The 17,555-nt window shown below is 38.6% G+C and overlaps 1 protein-coding gene across 1 annotated transcript in view; it reads left to right on the forward strand.

The window, feature by feature from the left end:
- Positions 1-17,333, forward strand: part of SEC63 (SEC63 homolog, protein translocation regulator) — a gene marked incomplete at its 5' end in the record, with an annotated part of 60,160 nt that extends 42,827 nt beyond the window's left edge. The window contains 10 exons of the mRNA XM_084261983.1: positions 1,949-2,103; positions 3,772-3,919; positions 5,655-5,737; positions 7,422-7,481; positions 7,707-7,865; positions 8,598-8,756; positions 9,676-9,777; positions 14,702-14,800; positions 15,634-15,738; positions 16,216-17,333. Coding sequence (XP_084118109.1) covers positions 1,949-2,103; positions 3,772-3,919; positions 5,655-5,737; positions 7,422-7,481; positions 7,707-7,865; positions 8,598-8,756; positions 9,676-9,777; positions 14,702-14,800; positions 15,634-15,738; positions 16,216-16,359 — 1,214 coding nt within the window. The 3' untranslated portion in view covers positions 16,360-17,333. The remainder of the gene's footprint in view (positions 1-1,948; positions 2,104-3,771; positions 3,920-5,654; positions 5,738-7,421; positions 7,482-7,706; positions 7,866-8,597; positions 8,757-9,675; positions 9,778-14,701; positions 14,801-15,633; positions 15,739-16,215) is intronic.
- Between the last annotated feature and the right edge of the window lie 222 nt (positions 17,334-17,555).

Raw genomic sequence — 17,555 nt, forward strand, 5'->3', positions numbered from 1 at the left:
ATTTGCAAAGAACGCTTTGTTACTATTCTCATTTCAGGCCACTCAGTTTGTAGTTACTTCTGAGCCTCTTCCAGCCTGCTGGAGAACATGGCAATTGTGAGCCATATTCAGACCAAATGCCTTCTACTCTCTTGCTTGACTCTCAGATAAGATTTCTTGTATTCTCCTGCTTGGGTCCCTTTGGGGTGGAGGTGTCCCTGGGCACTCTCTGGAACAGACCACCTGCTGCTGTGACCACCAAAAGAAACACAAAACTGCAGCTTGACTCTGTTGCTTGACTTCTTCATGGTCTGTGAGACCTTCTTTTTGCGTGCATCCCCCTGGCAATAGGCTTCACTCTGTGGCATGTCACTTACTTCAGTGTCCAATTGAATTTACCATCATATGTTTTGGATGACTTTATGACCTTAGATGAAAGGTCATCTTGTCCTGTGCACTTTGGCAAGCAGAAGCCATCAAAATATAGGCAGTAGAGGCATTTATTTTATGGTGGGGGCACTTGGGTGGTGTTAAAACCTGTGCTGTCCTCAAATCCGCTCTCAGGGGAATATAGAGACCTGTGTTATTTTCAGGAAACCTAAATAATATTATCCAGCTTTGTTAAACATATTTTTCTACTGCCACATGGATGATGAGTTAATGCTTTAAGAATTTCTACTCTGCCTGGTGCTCTGTAGTCTCAAATCACTGGGTGAATTTCTTGTAAAAGCCAGTTTGTCAGACAGTATTTTGGTTTCCTTTATTAACTTGGTGTGCAGTGTGGGGGTTTTTTAATTTAAAAAATCCTGTGATATTTCCTTGGCAGCAGCCAAGTTACAGGAGAGGTGGAAGATAGGTAAGATAGAAAGTAAATTTTGTGCTATGTAGTTGGGAGATGATTCTTTCTATTACTTTTTTTTTTTAAAGGTAGAAGTTATGTCTTTGCTACTTACCAGTCTGTCTAGTGAGGTAGTTCCATTCCTGAGTTATTTTTCTGTTTGCATTGCCTGTAGTCTTGACACTGTTTATTCTGAAATGAGTTTTCTAAACAAAGTCTTACTAAAAGATGGTTTTCTGACACAGCTAAAGAGCAGTATGTGGAAACTTACCTGGCTTCACTTTTTCATTTCTTTGCAGACATGAAGAGTGTTAAATGACTTTTTGTTGTTGTTGTTTTGCTCTGTTACAGTCAGGACTTTTCCCTGTCTATCTTAGCATCATTTTAATTGCCTGTAGAGTACCTGCACCTCTGTAGTCTAAAACATTAATGAAATTAGAGGAAATTTCTAAAAGAAAAGTCAAATAGGTGTTTACTCAGACACAGCTTTTAACCTTTAGATCTATTTATAAAGCGATGCCTTTGATATTTTTACAGCTTTCTTACTGCTTTCTAACATAACTGAAGCTAAGCAGAGCATATTATACCTATGTCTTTTTCTGGCATGTAATAAGCTGCTACCTTCATCTTCATCTCTCAAGATGAAAATCCTATAAATAATGTATTGTGTTGTTAAAGATTAATGTCTACTGATAAACTGTAATGATATGCTTACAAAGTAGAGTTAACCACATTATGCAGACATATATATGTTATACAAATTTGAGTGAGTTGGTTTTGATGCTGCTTTCTTTAAAAAAAACCCCAGCAACTTAGGTGGTGGTGTTTTTTGTCTTTAATAGTGGCATAGAGACATTGTGTTGCTATTCCTCAAGAAAATGTTAGATGGAAGTCTTTCGCTTCCTTGCTGTTCAGCTGTGATAGTCTGGATGGAGTGAAGAAAAGGCTGAGCAAGGCTGCAGTGAGAGCAAAAAGCCTGCCTGCCTAATTATGCCAGACATTTTAAGATGCCTCTTTCTTTTATGTGACTGAAAACAAGGTTTTCTGTGGTCTGTAGCACAAGCGTACCTTGTAAAAGAGTAAGAAGAAAAATAAATTAAAAAATATGTCTTCTGTTTCATTCTCCCCAAGAAAGGGAGTTCCGTGCTCCATCTTTGGGATCTTTGGAAAATTGCATGAAGCTTTCCCAGATGACTGTCCAGGGACTTCAGCAGTTCAAGTCCCCCCTTTTGCAGCTGCCTCACATTGAAGAGGACAACCTTAGACGGGTCTCCAATCATAAAAAGGTATAAAACTGTGAACGACACTTCATAATGTCTAAAACCTTTTCTGTTACTCTTTACCTATTTCCTTATAAGGGACCAAGGTCAGGAATAACTAAGAGAATAGAAAGGTACTTACAGGAATTCAGTACAATACTGCCTAGGTCTTTGTTTCTTTGAAGTCCCTCTCAGGAGGTGGGACTTGAGATCACAGATCTTCTAAGTGTAGAAGAGTGTAAAAGATAAGTCTGCAGTGACCTCACAAACAGAAGAAACAGCTTCTTCCTTCTTGGAGTACTATCTCCTATTTAATGTACTGTTTTTCCAGAATACCACTGGAATATTCTAATGGGACTTTTTTTTCTTGTTTGTCTTTACATCATTCTTAATCTAGTTTGATAGAGAATATATTTGGAAGACAGCACAGAGAAGTTCATAAAAGGAAAAAAATACCAATTACTGCTGGAAATATTACAGAATTTGTGATCCTCTATGTATGAAAGAGGGTGCTTTAAAAAGCCATTGCTATTTAGTTGGATAAGTGTTGGTATTTGTAGAATTTAAGGACAAAAAAGAAGAGTCTTGTCTGATATACTTGCATAAATGTCTTCGCTCCTTGTGCATGGACTGTATCTCTGTTCAAATCTGCTCGTTTGACTTCCAGGAATGCCTGGTTAGAAACAAGCAGCTGTCTTTTTGTAGAACCTGATGACTTTTGTGATAGCCTTACTGAAAATACTCTTTTTATCTAGTGGAAGTTTTTTTTTAGCTTTAACTGCAGCCTTAGATGATGATAGTGTGAGGATAAAGAATTCTTGAGTACTGCACTTTTAAAAATCCTTTTCAAAGGTTGCTTGTTCAACCAATAAGTCAAGTAGCCTTTTCCTTTGGATGAAGTAAAAGAATCATTCTCTTGCAGGTATCATCAAACACTTAATCTAGCCTTAAATTACAGGGATCATACAAAAAAAGATGTATTTTTTGGCACGTGCAAGTACAGAAATGAAGAGTTTGGCTGCCTCATAATCTCACCTTCCCCCAAAAGAAGGATGTGACCAGTTTATTAGGCTTGTTTGTACAGAATTCCCATTAATAAGACTAAAAAAATACACTTCCCTAGGGTGGATGTATGATCAGTCTACCTAGATATGTGAAATTGTTTTAAATAAAATATGCACTTCTTTAATAGGCTGAAGTAATCGTTGTTCAAATGAGTCTGCGTCTTACTGTTTTCGGTCTGCTCTTCAGATCTTGGAAGAAAGGGTTTTAGGTTTGTTTGCAATTCAGTATTAAAAAAAAGTGCAACTTAGATGTTCCTCCTAATATAAATTTCAAAGCACAAGTAGTCTAAATAAAGAACCCAATTAATAAAATTTATTGGCTCAGCTTTCTGGAGAAGCTGACTGAAGTGATGTATTTCTAAGAAACACGTTCAGTTTCTAAGAGGTGACATACAGCACTGCTTTGAGCAGTGGGGTGCTCCATGCTACTTAACAGGTTTAAATGAAACCTCTTTCTTTTATTGTTTCTCAAAGCATATGCTTGCTAGTTTGCTAAAGTATGTTTTTTCTAAGAACAAATCAAACTGTGTGTGTGTATTAGTAATGTCGAGGTGCAAGTGATGTATTACCAAGAGTTTATTTGCAGATTGTGCTTTGTGTTCTGACTCTCTCTTCCTTTATTTTAACTCAGTATAAAATCAAAAGTATTCAGGACTTGGTGAGTTTGAAAGGTTCCGATCGTCGCAATTTGCTGCATTTCCTAGAAGATAAGAAATATGATGAAGTTATGGCTGTCCTTGGCAGTTTTCCCTATGTCACTATGGATATAAAACCACAGGGTGAGTGGGAGGTCCTTTTGTTCTGGATATGTTGCTCTTCTGACATTTTGATAGTCTGTTGGCAGCAAGCTTTTGGAGGACGCTGAAACACCAGTCACTGTTATTTATGTGGCCTGGAAATAACATACTCTGTTTGAGTGGCAGCGTACCTGAGATTTATAGTCTGAGGAGATAAAAGTACATTGAAACATTTCACGGATTCCCAAGCCAGTAGTACTTTTTTCCTGCAGGAGCTTAGCTGCTATTTCATCTGTTGATTTAATATTTCATGAGCAATGTGGAATTCTGCTTGAAATACCACTTTTATTAGCTATCTTAAAAAGTTGTGCTTATTCCGGAATTTATGCTCTGCTTACTCCAGCCTGGAGAGTCCTTTGTGAGATTTTTGAGTTGGAAACCCTGATGACTACATATTCATGGGTTCCTCTGTGACAGTCCTTGTATGGTTTTTTCAGCTACCTTTTGTGTGCACCATGTCAGTGAACGTGTAGTGCTCTTCCTCTCTGAAGGGCAAATATGTTATCCAGCAGTTCCTGGTAGGCAGCCTTTTGGGTGGAAAGTGAATTGGTTCTGCTGTCTCCTTTCTGTTGTAGAAGGTCAGCACTAGTAACTGTGAGATGCTTGAAAGGCTGTTCTAATACTTGGTCTGAGTTTATACTGGTAGCAACGAGCAAATTCAGAAAGTGGCATGTTTTGTTTGGGGAGCCTAACTTGTAATTTGGCTCATGCAGAGTCTTCTGAGAGAAGCAAATGGGAACAAAAATGTCTGTTAAGAAGCAAAAGTCTGTTAACCTCAGTGTTTCTAAATGTTGTTTATGTGTGTGTGTTAAAAACAAACACACAAAAGACTTACTGCTGTTGCAGCACAGGATTGTACGTGGTCCTGTTACTCTGCTTAACATTTAGCCTTGGAGTACCTTCCCTTGCTTCATCAAGCAATCCTTTTCTGCCTGTGGTCTTCACTTGTCACACAGCTGTACTCAGGTGTGATATGGAGGATTAAATAATACATATGCTTTTCTGCTTGGCACGGTATTACCTTTATATAAAATATATACATATAAACTAGTGAATGGGAAAACTGCTTCTTTGGGTGGTAGTTTTGAAGGAAGTCCACACTGGGATATAACTCCTCCTTCCCAACCTGGGGCATTCTCCATTTCACCCACTGGAGATAGAAACTCCTCAGAGGCTTTCCTGTGGGTTTTATATTTGATGTTTTAGTTAAGATAATCTTCACTGTTCTTTTATTTTCCTTTGCCTTCTACTTAAAAAAGAATTAAATGCACGATTGTTAATGTGGCATTGAAATTGAGTTGTTAATCAAATGAAAGTCAGGAAAATCAAAGTTATGATTCCCAGAACAAATATAACAGGGTCCCTTTGGTCATGTGTGGTATTTCATGTTTCTGAAGTTTTATGCTTTAATATATAATGTGCAGCATTACAGAGTTACGGTTCCCTCAGCAGCTATAACTCTGAATTTTCTAACTTTGATGCAATTAAAATTTCAAACTCAATGTTCCTGTTTTATAGTTCGCTGAATTACCAGCCCTTATCTTGATACTGTATTTGAGGCTGTAAGAGACTTACTTAATACTACGTTGAAAGTGTTTTTTGTTAAAAATTCTAGAATTTGTATGATTCTATTTAGCCATAAGAGAAACAATATTTAATGGGAAAAAAAAAGGATGTGGAAGTGTTTAATAGGTGCATTGCTTTTCTTTTGCTCTAGTTTTGGATGATGAAGACAGCAATAATATTACAGTAGGTTCTCTTGTCACTGTTCTGGTAACACTAACAAGACAGACCATGGCAGTAAGTATGAAGATTACTCATTCTTTCAGGGTAACTGCAAGTACGTGTTTATAAATAGGCATTGCTTCTTTGCAAGCCAACATAGTGTTTTGTAAATAAAACTGTAAAATGAAGTTTTGAAATGGAGAATTTGTGCTCCTAATCCTCTTTTATGTTTTCGTTTCTGAAAGAGAGCTTTCCTGGAAGCAAACCAAAGTTCGGGCTGACCTGGTGCAGTTGTCTAGGGAACAGTAAAATAATATGGCAAGTGATACTGCCCTGAGGTTTGTAAATAACAGGAAGAGACACACTCAGAAACTTAGTTTTTGAACTAGAATATTCACTCAAGTCCTTAGGACAGTGTTCAATTTCACTTTATGTGAGGTCATAACATTACAGATCTCCTGGGTGTTTTGGACACTTTTATGAAAGAAACCGAGTCCAGCGGAATGCAGCATGTAGATAACTTAGTATAAAGGAGGCACACCAGTTCCACATGAAGAAAGTGGACTGCTGAATGGGTAGCAGTATGGTATAATTAAAATAATACCACGCCTGAGTAGTTAAACTTCTGAGTGGAGCTTTTTTCTTTAAGTTTACCACGTAGTAATGACTTTCTGTGAACAAAAATAACCCTTAAATGCACAGAAACTAAACCAGCTTTTACCTGCTTAAGCCCACAGTGTCAATTTTTGCATCTGTACTGTTCAGACAAGTGTCTAAGTAATGGAAAGTCTGAGTTAATGCCTCTAAGGTAAGGTGTGCAAGCACGACACGAGTGTTAACAGTCACAGATCAGACTAGCCACTGAAGCCAGCTCAGCAGAAAACAGTCTCTATATGTAAGTATCATGTGTTCCTGCTATACAACTTCAGAATGCATCATCTCAGCGATGGCTGAGAATGCAGCAGGTAGACAGGTAGATCCAGCTCTGCATCACTATGCTGGACCTTAGAAGGGAATGAAGGAAACTGAAAATCAGACTATTGAACTGTACTTAATTAATTGAAATGTCTGACAACATAGAAGACTGATTTAAAATGTTTTCTGCATGAGCCCCACTAAGCAGTCTGGCATTGAGATATATGACCTAGAAACTAGAGCTAGCCTTTTGTATGATGCTTTTTTGTGGTGGTGTTTCCTATTTGCCATCTTTATACAAGTCAGCTCATTACAACTAATTTTTTAAGGGCATATAGTATGTTTTGAAGAAAGAAGTGCATGAAAAAAATCCATTTGCATAGAGATGTTCTAGTCCACATGATACTAACATCGTGTTTTGTCTTAACATTTCATGTTTCTGGTTTGATTTGTTGTCCTGTGTCCCTGAGTAGCTGTGCAGCTGTTGAAGTTTATAATGCTCTGGCAACTGGAGCAGAATTTGCATTTTACTATCACTTTCTGTTGTGATACAGGATTTCTGTGCTTTATGAAACAAGTAGATTCTTTGGAGTGAGATGACATGTTGGTACTAAATTTCTTTATAATGCTTGTGATGGAAAAATCCTAGACCAAATGTTCAAAACAGTGTTTAAATTTGATCTGTTAATCCCCTGTTGTGTTTGTCACCGATAAAAGAATTTGCCATGCTAAGTAAAGCCGTCAGACCTGATTAAGGTGATTTAGTTTAAGTTCAAACATAAAATAATAATTTGCTCTTCTGATACAGAGAAGCATTAATAGTTTTCACCTCTCTCTCAACTAGGAAGTATTTGAAAAGGAACAGTCTATATGTGCAGCAGAAGAGCAGCCAACAGAAGAAGGGGTAAGTGATGAATGAATCTTCCTCATGCCAGCTAGAACTTTCTTTCAGATCTCAAGTTGCTAATTATGTGCTTCTCAAGTAATTTTTTTTTTTCAGAAATGCCTACTGAAGTGTCTCCTGAGCTATGCTTTCTAACTTTAGTTCTCAGCTTAAAATGCTTAAAGTACAGTGAATGCCTGAAACTTAATGAACAGAATAAATATTTTAAATATTGCTTTTCTACAGCAAGGAGACACCAACAAAGTTAAGAGCAAAGGATGGCAGCAAAAGAGTAAAGGAACCAAGAAAGCTTCAAAATCAAAGAAAAAGAAGCCATTGAAAAAGAAACCTGTGCCACCTTCACTGCAGCCACCGAAACAGCAGAAGCAAAAACAAGCTAATGGGGTAGCTCATAGATTAATTGATATTTTAGTATTTTGTTTATTTTATCATTCTTAATCTTATCATTCTTTTCTCTGCAGTGTTACATCTCAGTCTGTATTTTTGTAAAGCGTATCTCCTAAAATAGGTTTTTTTTTTTAACATTTAAGAATTACTGGTAAAATAATTGGGGGAACTACCACAGTAATGTTTCCAATAGCCTGCTGAAAGCTGTGCCAAACTACTTAGAAGTTTGTCTTCATGGTCCCTTGTCATGCTGACTTTTGGGAGGTGAATTGTTCTGTACCTTCTACTGTTCCTTTAAAGGAAAAAAAAAAGTTAAATAAGACTTTTGGTAAATTAAGTAGTCTTAGTACCTACATGCCCCTGTTGCATGGTGCTTTCTCCACCTCGTGGGCTGTGTTGCAGATACTTTCTTATATTCTTTTTAATTCTCTTATGACTCTTTGATATGTGACCCCAGAATCAAAAGCTGTTTTCCACTATTTGTGTTGTGCATGTTGTATGGAGAAGGAAATTTGCTTCCTGGGTTGTCTTAGCACATGAGGTGGAAATGATTAATCGTCACTGTAGACATACTCTGTGATGCCAGAAGAATGTAAATCAGAATGGAAAAATAAGGGCTATGACCTTGAGACAGGTGCTGTGAACACTGCATACTACAATAATGCAGGCAAACTAAGTTAGAGGTTTTTGGTTTGTGTTTTTTGTCTTTATTTCTTTCCTTCCCATTAGGAAGTAGTTGCAAAGGAAGAAGAGGAGGAGGTCTCTGATAAAGGAAGCGAATCTGAAGAGGAAGAAACAAACAGGGACTCTCAAAGTGAAAAAGATGATGGAAGTGACAGAGACTCTGACAGAGAACAAGATGAGAAGCAAAACAAAGATGATGAAGCTGTAAGCCTTAGTTTTTCTTGAAGGGTAATGTTGCCTCTGGGGTTGAGAGAAAATGCATTTTAATCCTCTAGCATCCCCTCAGGCTAGGCAACACTGGGATGAAGGAGTAATATCAGTTCTCCAGAGGTTTTCAGACCTCATTCTGGCAGAAGAGCTTTGTCATTGCAAGTCTGTTTCGGCGAGAGCAGTGAAGGGTCTTCACAGCATAGACAGAAAACTTAAGAATGACCTGAGAAAAATACCATAACTTCAGGAAGAGATTCTAATGTTTCTTTCAGATTAATTTGATTGCTAGCTACTGTTGATCTTGTGAAATAAAGTCTCTTTTTGACTTTGTTCTTTACATGCAGTGGCTGTTGCTTACATTGTAATGCATACTGTAAGCGTGCAGTAGTTGAATGAACTTGCACATGTGCTTACTAAACTCTAGTAACTGCTAATAATTAAGTTAGTTAACTGAGAATGAGGCACTGTGGTGGTAGATAATTTCTACACTACAGGTCTTACAATGGAAGACTTGAGAGTGGCAGCTGGAAGTTCCGTACAGGGTGAGAACAAGCTTTTGATGGGAAAAGAATTACCAGGCTTGTAATCAGGGCTCTTATGGCTCAGGTAGGGAGTGTCTGTAGGCAGTGCTGTGGAACAGAGTTTTGAAGAATGTGTGCAAGCCCTGCAGATTTATGTTTTGGGCTTTTGATGGGAGGTTTCTGTTGACCTGAATGGTATCTTCTATCTTCAGTTTTATTGTTGCTTGCTTTATTTTCACTGTAGTGTATAACTTAATCTCTACGTGCCTTTCCCTCTTACAACATGTAGTGTAGCACAAGAACTTCTCATCTGTCATTTCCCTGGGCTTTTTTTTTTTTTAAATGCAAGAGACAGCTATTGCACAGTAACTCTTTAAACTTGTCTTTCACAGGAGTGGCAAGAGTTACAGCAGAGTATACAGAGAAAGGAACGAGCTCTTCTTGAAACAAAGTCCAAGATAACACATCCTGTTTACAGTCTTTTTTTTCCTGAGGTCAGTAATAAAAAACATTACAGTTGCAAAACATGAGAATTAATATAATGCGAATGAATTGCTCTTTTAGTATTTTTACTGTGAATATTGAGCCTTTAAAAAAAACTTAATACTTGAAGGCTAATCTTCATTTTAAGAAAAAGCGTTCATTTATTAAATCCTCTTAAATTCATTCAGATACTTTCTGAAAAACTTCCTAATGTATTAATCTTCCTATGCAGCTCCCAGAGACATGCAAACTTGGGTAGAATTTGAAGTTTCTTTTTGACAGTAGTAATGCTGAAGTCATCTTTTTTTTTTTTCTCCCTGCTGATCTGCTGCATATAGACACATTCAGAATGAAACCATACATATATATATATAGGGATCTAACTTATAGGGTGCTTTGGTGTGGGGGGTGGGGTTTTTCTTTTTGCTTTGGAACATGAAAGCACAGCAGTGGCTCTAATATAGAGTTAAAGGTAGAGTATTACTTGCTCATTATCTAGCTGCAGGAGCTTCTGAGTGAGGGGGAGATCCTGATCTCCTCCTGTGTTAACAGTAATGAGAGGAGAGTTTGGGGGTCATTTGGATCAGCAGATTGCGTTGGCTTGCTGCTTGACTTCAAGTCTCAAGGCAGCAGCGTGGTGGCAGCACAGCATACAGCTTTGGAAGATGGAGGGAGGGGGTTGGCAACACTGTCTGTCTCTACCACAGTGTAGTCTGGAGGTGGCAGAAGCCAATAGTGGAACAGTCTTTTCTATAGAGCTCAAAAGTACAAGATCAGGTATGGATGGTTATTGGAGAAAGGGGTGTGTCTGGGAGGTGACTCAGTATGGTAGATAGGCTGAGGTGTCTCTACAGCAGTCTTTGGTGTTGAAGGTATGTTCCCATACATCAGTTGCTACTTATACAAACAGCTAACTGTTCAGATGTGTCTGAAAACCTGTTACAGCAACGAGACTGAAAAAGATGAGAACACAAAGCGGAACTCAGCAGGTAAGGTAGGTCTTTGGGAGGTGACCAGATTGGAACCAGGGGGAAAGGAGTATTTGGCCATGCTTTCTTTCCAGGCCAGTGGCTCAGAAGGCTTCCTGAGCTTCTCTGCTGTTTGACTAGGAACTAGTCTGGGATCTTCTCTTTTGTGGCGCAGTCTCTAATAATGAGGAGGTGGGATGCAAGGCTTAGGTTTCCTTTTGTTGTTTAAAGGAGACAGCTGACATGGGGAAGAAGAGGAAAACATGAGAACAAACGAAGGTGTTGTGTATATTTGGTTCCTCTTTTCAGTCCTCAAGGTTCTCCATGTCTGTGAAAAGCCCTATACAGCTCACTGCGTGTGCAGAACATGCTCCGTTGTCTCCATGCTTGTGCTCATGCTGTTCCTGCCATTTTTACACAGTTCTGCCATCACTAGAAAGCAGAGTGTGGGAAGCATGACCTGTTGCTAAGGAGGCAGATAAGATATACAAATAAACCACAGATACTGTTTTCCTGAAGGCCTTAGCTGAGAGTTATGTGGCCTCAAGGCATCTTGCTTTGTAGCAGCTGATGTTAATGCCTGGTTTTCCTGATGCTGTTCAGATACTCTCCCATCTCTCAATTCAGCTTCCAGCAGTACACCAGTGTAATAAAAAGGGGTGCACTGGCACTCCACTCTTCTGGGTGCCTTAGGTCATGTCAGATATGCAGCAGAGTCTTAATACCTCCTTGCTGTGAAGGCGGCTGGCTTTGGTCATCAGTCTAAGCTCAGCCCACAAGTGTGTGCTATGCCTAGTGACACAGGGCACTAGATATTCATATTTTTGCAGTTCTTTTTTACTGCACTGAGGGATTCTTTGAAGGCCATGATTATCCTTAACTCTGCACAAAGCTGCATAAGCTTCAGCTGGGTGTTACTGAGCTGCTGCTGGGCATTATGATGAAACTTAAATACCAGTAGTATGCTAAGAAAAAAAAAAAAGTAGGGCTGAAAATGCTTGTACCTGAAAGATGCACACGTGTTTATCTCATGCTACTGCAGTCACACATTTTCCAACCTCTCTTCACTGATTTCCTGATAGTTAACTGCAGCTGCTCGTGGTGCTGTAGCTGCAGCTGGAGCATGTTCAGATAGTGTTGATTTGCAACATCTGAAGAACAAAATCCATCGTACTCTTCTGGGTGGTTCTTCTCATCTGTGACTGACAGCATTATGTGTACTGTGGTCATGGCCAGTTCTGAGGTGCAGAGTTAAGGATGAAATGCTGTAGCTGTGTGAATCTCTGTATTTGCAGAATTTATGGATATCTGAGTGTAGCCAAGCCTAACTTACTTGTTCTCAGGCCATAGCCTTAACACTGTTCCATCCAAGTTTTTGGGCAGTTGATTCCTCTGCCAGTGATGCATCTTTAATCTATGCAGGTTCTTAAATAATTATCTTCTGCCTCTGCATCCACAGATCCAGAAACTGCACAGATTGTAGTTTTGACATTTTTAGGTAGAAACTGGCCCTGATGTTCCAATTTAATGAACATACTGGTTCCCTGGCATGCCAAACCTTGCACCCATCTGTTAAAGGGCATTTTGCCTGCTTGCCTGTTAGCTTGCCAGATTCTCACAGGCATAAACTTTAAATTCCACCCAATAAGAGAGAGGACTCCTGTACAGTTTTCCTTGCTATAAAAAAGCAGTGGTACTTTAGGGTCAGGAGCTTTACTTCCAAAGAGTTTACTCTATGTGAGTGTTAGATCAATGAGTACCATTTGTATTTCTTTCCTCTTTTGGCTGTTATTTTTACCAGTGTTTGTGAAAATACAGTTGATCTTTGTTTAAAATATATATATTAAAAATTATTCCTTGCTGTTGAGAGTTAGCACAGTGTTTTGGTAACATCATAAAATAAGGTATGGATACAAATGCAGATCCTTTCTTCTGAGGCCAGAGTCCTTGTAGGCCCCAAATGGCAAGTAGCCATTTCTGTAATGGATCTAGCTTCTGTAGTTCTTCTTCATCTGCACTATTTATACTGTTTATCCTTCTATTCCTAGAGGCCCCTTGGCTAGGAAATAAACACTTCATAAGATTCTCTTTTCTACAGCTGTCAAGCAGATTGGCAGTATATTTGTTGTTGAAACTTCACAGATAAAATAACTTATGCCTTGTAATCACATGGGATGGTTTTTCATAAAGAAAATCACTTAGAATAGTTGTAGGAAGGTCTTATAGCTCTACAAATTCTGGTCTTAAATAGTACACAAATAGGTTTTTGTCCTGTTCCCAGTGCCTGTTCTAAACACGTGAAGGAAAGCTGTTGTTTACTGAGATGCAGTTGGTTTTGCTTTTATATGCTGTAAAAGGGGCATTTACATACTGAGCTAGTTTTGTGCTCCTCTGCTCTGGTCTTGCCATTGTAAATCTCTAGTAGTTGAATACCAAAACTACTGAATTCTTGACTCTTCTGAAAGAGACAAGACATCTTCAGATTCTACATACTGACAGCATTTGCTCCCCACCTGTGGAATTTGGAAGGGGCTTGGTGGTGGTGGTTAGTCTGCTGTATCATTTCATTCAGCCCTTCTAATGCTGTTAGGTTTAAACTGAAACAAACCAACTGCTTTCATGTGGCACTGAAGCACCCACCTGATTCTTGTTGGTGTAAATATATAAAAATTTGCCTCCTGGTTTTGAGCTTGGCTTCCAACTGTCATAAGATGCAAGCTTTAGAGCTTAGGTATGTTGCAAACATGATCAGACCATCAAGGGTGGATAAAAATTGCTTTGGAACACAGTTCAGAGGTGTCTAATATTTGGGTTGTTTAAAAGTTGTGGCGTTTTCCTTTTTTTTTTTTTTTCCCCCTAAGGGTAAGGTTGTGCCATTGAGACTACCACCTATCTACTAAAATACTTTATAAATATGAAGAAGTCTTCCCCACACACACACTACTTTCACTTTTTAAAGAAAATATGTAAGAAGGTGAAGGAAAGGAAACTTGCTTTGCAGTATTAAATTTAACCCCTACAGTAGGAAGGTTTTGACTTGTGTTAAAGTGTGTTTTGCTGAAAAGGTGTGCCAGGGGTTAACAAAAAAGGAATCGTGGTTAAATGAAGAACAGTTGGTGTTGAAGAGCTGTTACCTTTCCCATTTCAGAATGGTTGTGTCTATGCTACTGAATTACTCCACAGTCTCAAAAATATGCCTCAAATTGGGGCATAAACTATTACTTTTGGACAGTACTGCTGTCTTATGAAGGTCTGCACTCATTTAATTTCATTTAGTTTGGGAACTCTGCTTTAGTGCCTGGAGTGGCGAGACTTTTGAGACCTGCAGCTATCTTGAAAGCTCTGTGTGGAGGGCAGTAGTTGTTGGGTACCCGTCACAAATGTCAGTATCGCCCGTGGTTCACACTTCTGGGAAGTGAAATCTCAGGATGTCCAAATTCCAATTTTCAGCAGATTCCTACTTTTTGGAGAGGAAGAGAAGAGGGACAAAGCATGCTTTCCTGAAAAAGTTGTGGTGGTTGTTTTTTTGTTTTGTTTGGTTGGGTTTGTTTTGTTTTGTTTTTGGGGTTTTTTTTAACTGTGAGGAATACTTTATCTGTCTTTTGGCATGCCTTGCTTTCTATGCTGACCTTTATTGTCCAGGCTGGGTTTCTATTGATGGACCTACCGTAGTATTGTACTGCCAGAAGTTTGTTAATCCTTCAGAACAGTTCCATGTCTGGCATGGTAGCTTAGGTTGAATGTAGGACAGAAGCCTGTGTAGACCAACCTGTGATAACCTGTACATACTATATATTTTATTCATACACATCCAAGAGTTTTAAAAAAAAGCACCAACCACAATCACCTTTTCTATTTGTACTGTAAGGACCAGTGAATCTTAATTACCTGTTATAAAGTGTAGAGGCATTGTTTGATATGACTTTAATAATCCTTGGGTTTGTTGGGTTTTTTTCTTTTACGAAAGGAAAAACAAGAATGGTGGTGGCTGTATATTGCAGATCGGAAGGAGCAGATGCTAATATGTATGCCATACCACGTTTGTACACTAAAAGATAAAGAAGAGGTAAAATTACCTGCATTTTCTTTTGGGTATTTGTGTCTTATGGAACTGCAGATACATTTAGGTTTTAATTTTTTCATCTCTCTTAAAATGGCAAATAAACTTGACTCTGCTGATAAAAGTAGAGAACAGCCTTTTAACTGTGAAATTTGAAAATGGAGAAAGAAAAAAATAATTTAAGATGACCTTCAAGGTTTTTTTGCAGAATGCTTTTTTTTTTCCCTTGATATCAAAAGCTGATGAAAACCAGTATTTGTACACAATATCAGTCTTTCATTTATTCAAATGCATGAGAATTACTAAGTCTTCTTTTTCTGTAGAGCAGAGACTGTGACAAATCAGTTAGTCTTGGCTTGTATGAGCCTTTCTGAGACTGTAACCTTTGGCTGTGTTCTTTGCTTTTCTGAAAAGTGAGGATTTTATGTATTCTTTCAGACTAGATTTTATGTTCAATTTTAAGTTAACAGTAGAGTGAAGTTACTACTGCCAGCAGACTAAATAGGTTAAACTGTTGGGGGTTTTGAGAGTTAGGAAGCATACAGCAGGGTTAAGTTGTCTACTTAATGCAGAGTTACTTGGTCTAATTCAGAAAAAAAGCATAACTCAATGGTCATTCAACTTGTCTGGTAGGTGTTCTGGTGCTTGGGTGTTCTGTCTCTTCTGTGGATATTTGATGCAGAGATTTTCCAAGTGTCACTTGTAAGAAGTGAGAACTTTTTAAGAAACAGAAGAATTATCCTGTAGTGGTACTTACTGTTCATCAGAGTACTCAGCTACGTGTTCTCCTGTGTCATGTGAAAGCAGTAAGAGCTTACAGTGTGAATTCTGTTTTGTAGGTAGAGCTGAAGTTCCCAGCACCAGGCAAGCCTGGGAACTATCAGTACACAGTTTATTTGAGATCGGATTCGTACATGGGATTGGACCAGATTAAACCATTGAAGGTGAGGTTTAATTGTGTTACACATTTGCATTATATTGAAAGCTCCTTCACACGGCTGTTAAAGCCCCCAAAGTCCTGCTCTCTGTCACACTTCAAGGGGACTTACAATATAAAGTAGTTCCTGTCTGATGCCAGTAGTGACAAATTTCCGATGGATTAAACAGAACTAAAGTTTGTGATGCTTTCCCAGTGCCTGCATGTTTTAATACGTTTTCTTACAGTTCCTCACTTCTGCAGCATAGTTGGCTCTGGCTTTACACCTTGAGGTCTGCCATCCATTTCCCTGCGCTTTGTTGTCCTAGTTACATCAAGTGAGAAAAATCTGGCACACCTCATTTCTAGATGCAGTTGTTGGGTTTGGTTTGGGTTTTTATGCGATTTACCTGTCAGTTTCACATGGTGTGTCGTGTTGTTTTGGTGATGTGTATTGTCTGTGTAACCCTTTTTTCCCCCCTTTACTTTCTTTATTCAATTACAGCTGGAAGTTCATGAAGCAAAACCAGTGCCAGAAAATCATCCGCAATGGGATACAGCAATAGAAGGTGATGAGGACCAGGAAGACAGCGAGGGCTTTGAAGACAGCTTTGAGGAGGAGGAGGAAGAGGAGGAAGATGATGATTAAACAATGCTATTGGTTGACTAGGATACCTGCACACACTGCAAACTCTTGGTCTGACTGTGGAACTGTACAATAACCAAGAAACACAGTACAGAAGCTTTGAGAAGGCTGAGTTTAATTTTTCTTTACCAATTAAGAGTGCATTATGTAACTTCTCAGTGGAGGTGAAACGAATCTGTTGCCATTGGTACACCTTGGAATATGCTTATGGCTCGTTATAGCCTTTGAGTGCAGGATGGTGAATTTGTTTCAATTGAAAAATAAAGGCTTTTTTATTATAAATGTCCGAAAGTGTGGGCTATGTATTGTCTGATCAGTTTAGGGTCCAATTTAAATGAAAGGTACTGTTAGATAGGAGCAAACTTTAAATCAAGTTTTCTGCGTTAGCAATTTATTTTAGAAAACACTTTGGTATATTTGACATTACAGATCTCTGGTGATTGAAGCGACATCTGCTCAACTTTCAGACTTGATTGGTTCTGTGGTATTCATTAAATATTTTGCTGTGATACTGCTCACATCATTCATAGCTTTAAAGATCTGTTTTACTTAACTTGATCATTATAAATTGGCATCATACCCATTGCCACATTCCATATATTCTGGAGGGCTGCTTTTTTTAGGACTATTGCCTTTTTATGCCCGAGATAACGGAAATCGTAAATTTTCTTGACTCTGCTGTAGGATACTTATTAACGGCTTAAAACATTTTTAAGCCTCTATTTTGTCAGATCAGGAGATCTGAGCCTTTTGATAAGCAAAATGTCTGAAAGCAATTGTGGGACCACGTGTTCCCTAAGTTGGTGGCTTTTGTGTAATACCTTTATAAAAGGTGCTTGCTGAAAGCCGGAGGATATTCTTAACGCTGAATCTACCTGACGCTGTGGGAAACGTTTTAAAGGTAAATACAACATGCAAAGAGGGCATGTTTTGTATCAATTTTGAATTCCCATCAATAAACTGGACAATTTGATGGCTGTTTGCATTTGTGATAGTGTGCATCTCTTTGTCTGAGTTGTTTTGCCTCAGTCTCCTGCAGGGCTGTGAACAAGCTACTCTCCTGTTTTAACAAAACAAACCCCCAAGTCTAGAGAAGACATCCAGGGAGGAGAGAATCCGAGCTGGTAGCGCCGTGTGTGACTTGACAAAAGCCATGCATAGATCCTTTTCTTTCTCTCAATAAAACAAATGAAAGTGAT

The sequence above is a fragment of the Gallinula chloropus genome, assembly GCF_964237585.1.
Source record: "Gallinula chloropus genome assembly, chromosome: 3".
NCBI lineage: Eukaryota > Metazoa > Chordata > Aves > Gruiformes > Rallidae > Gallinula > Gallinula chloropus.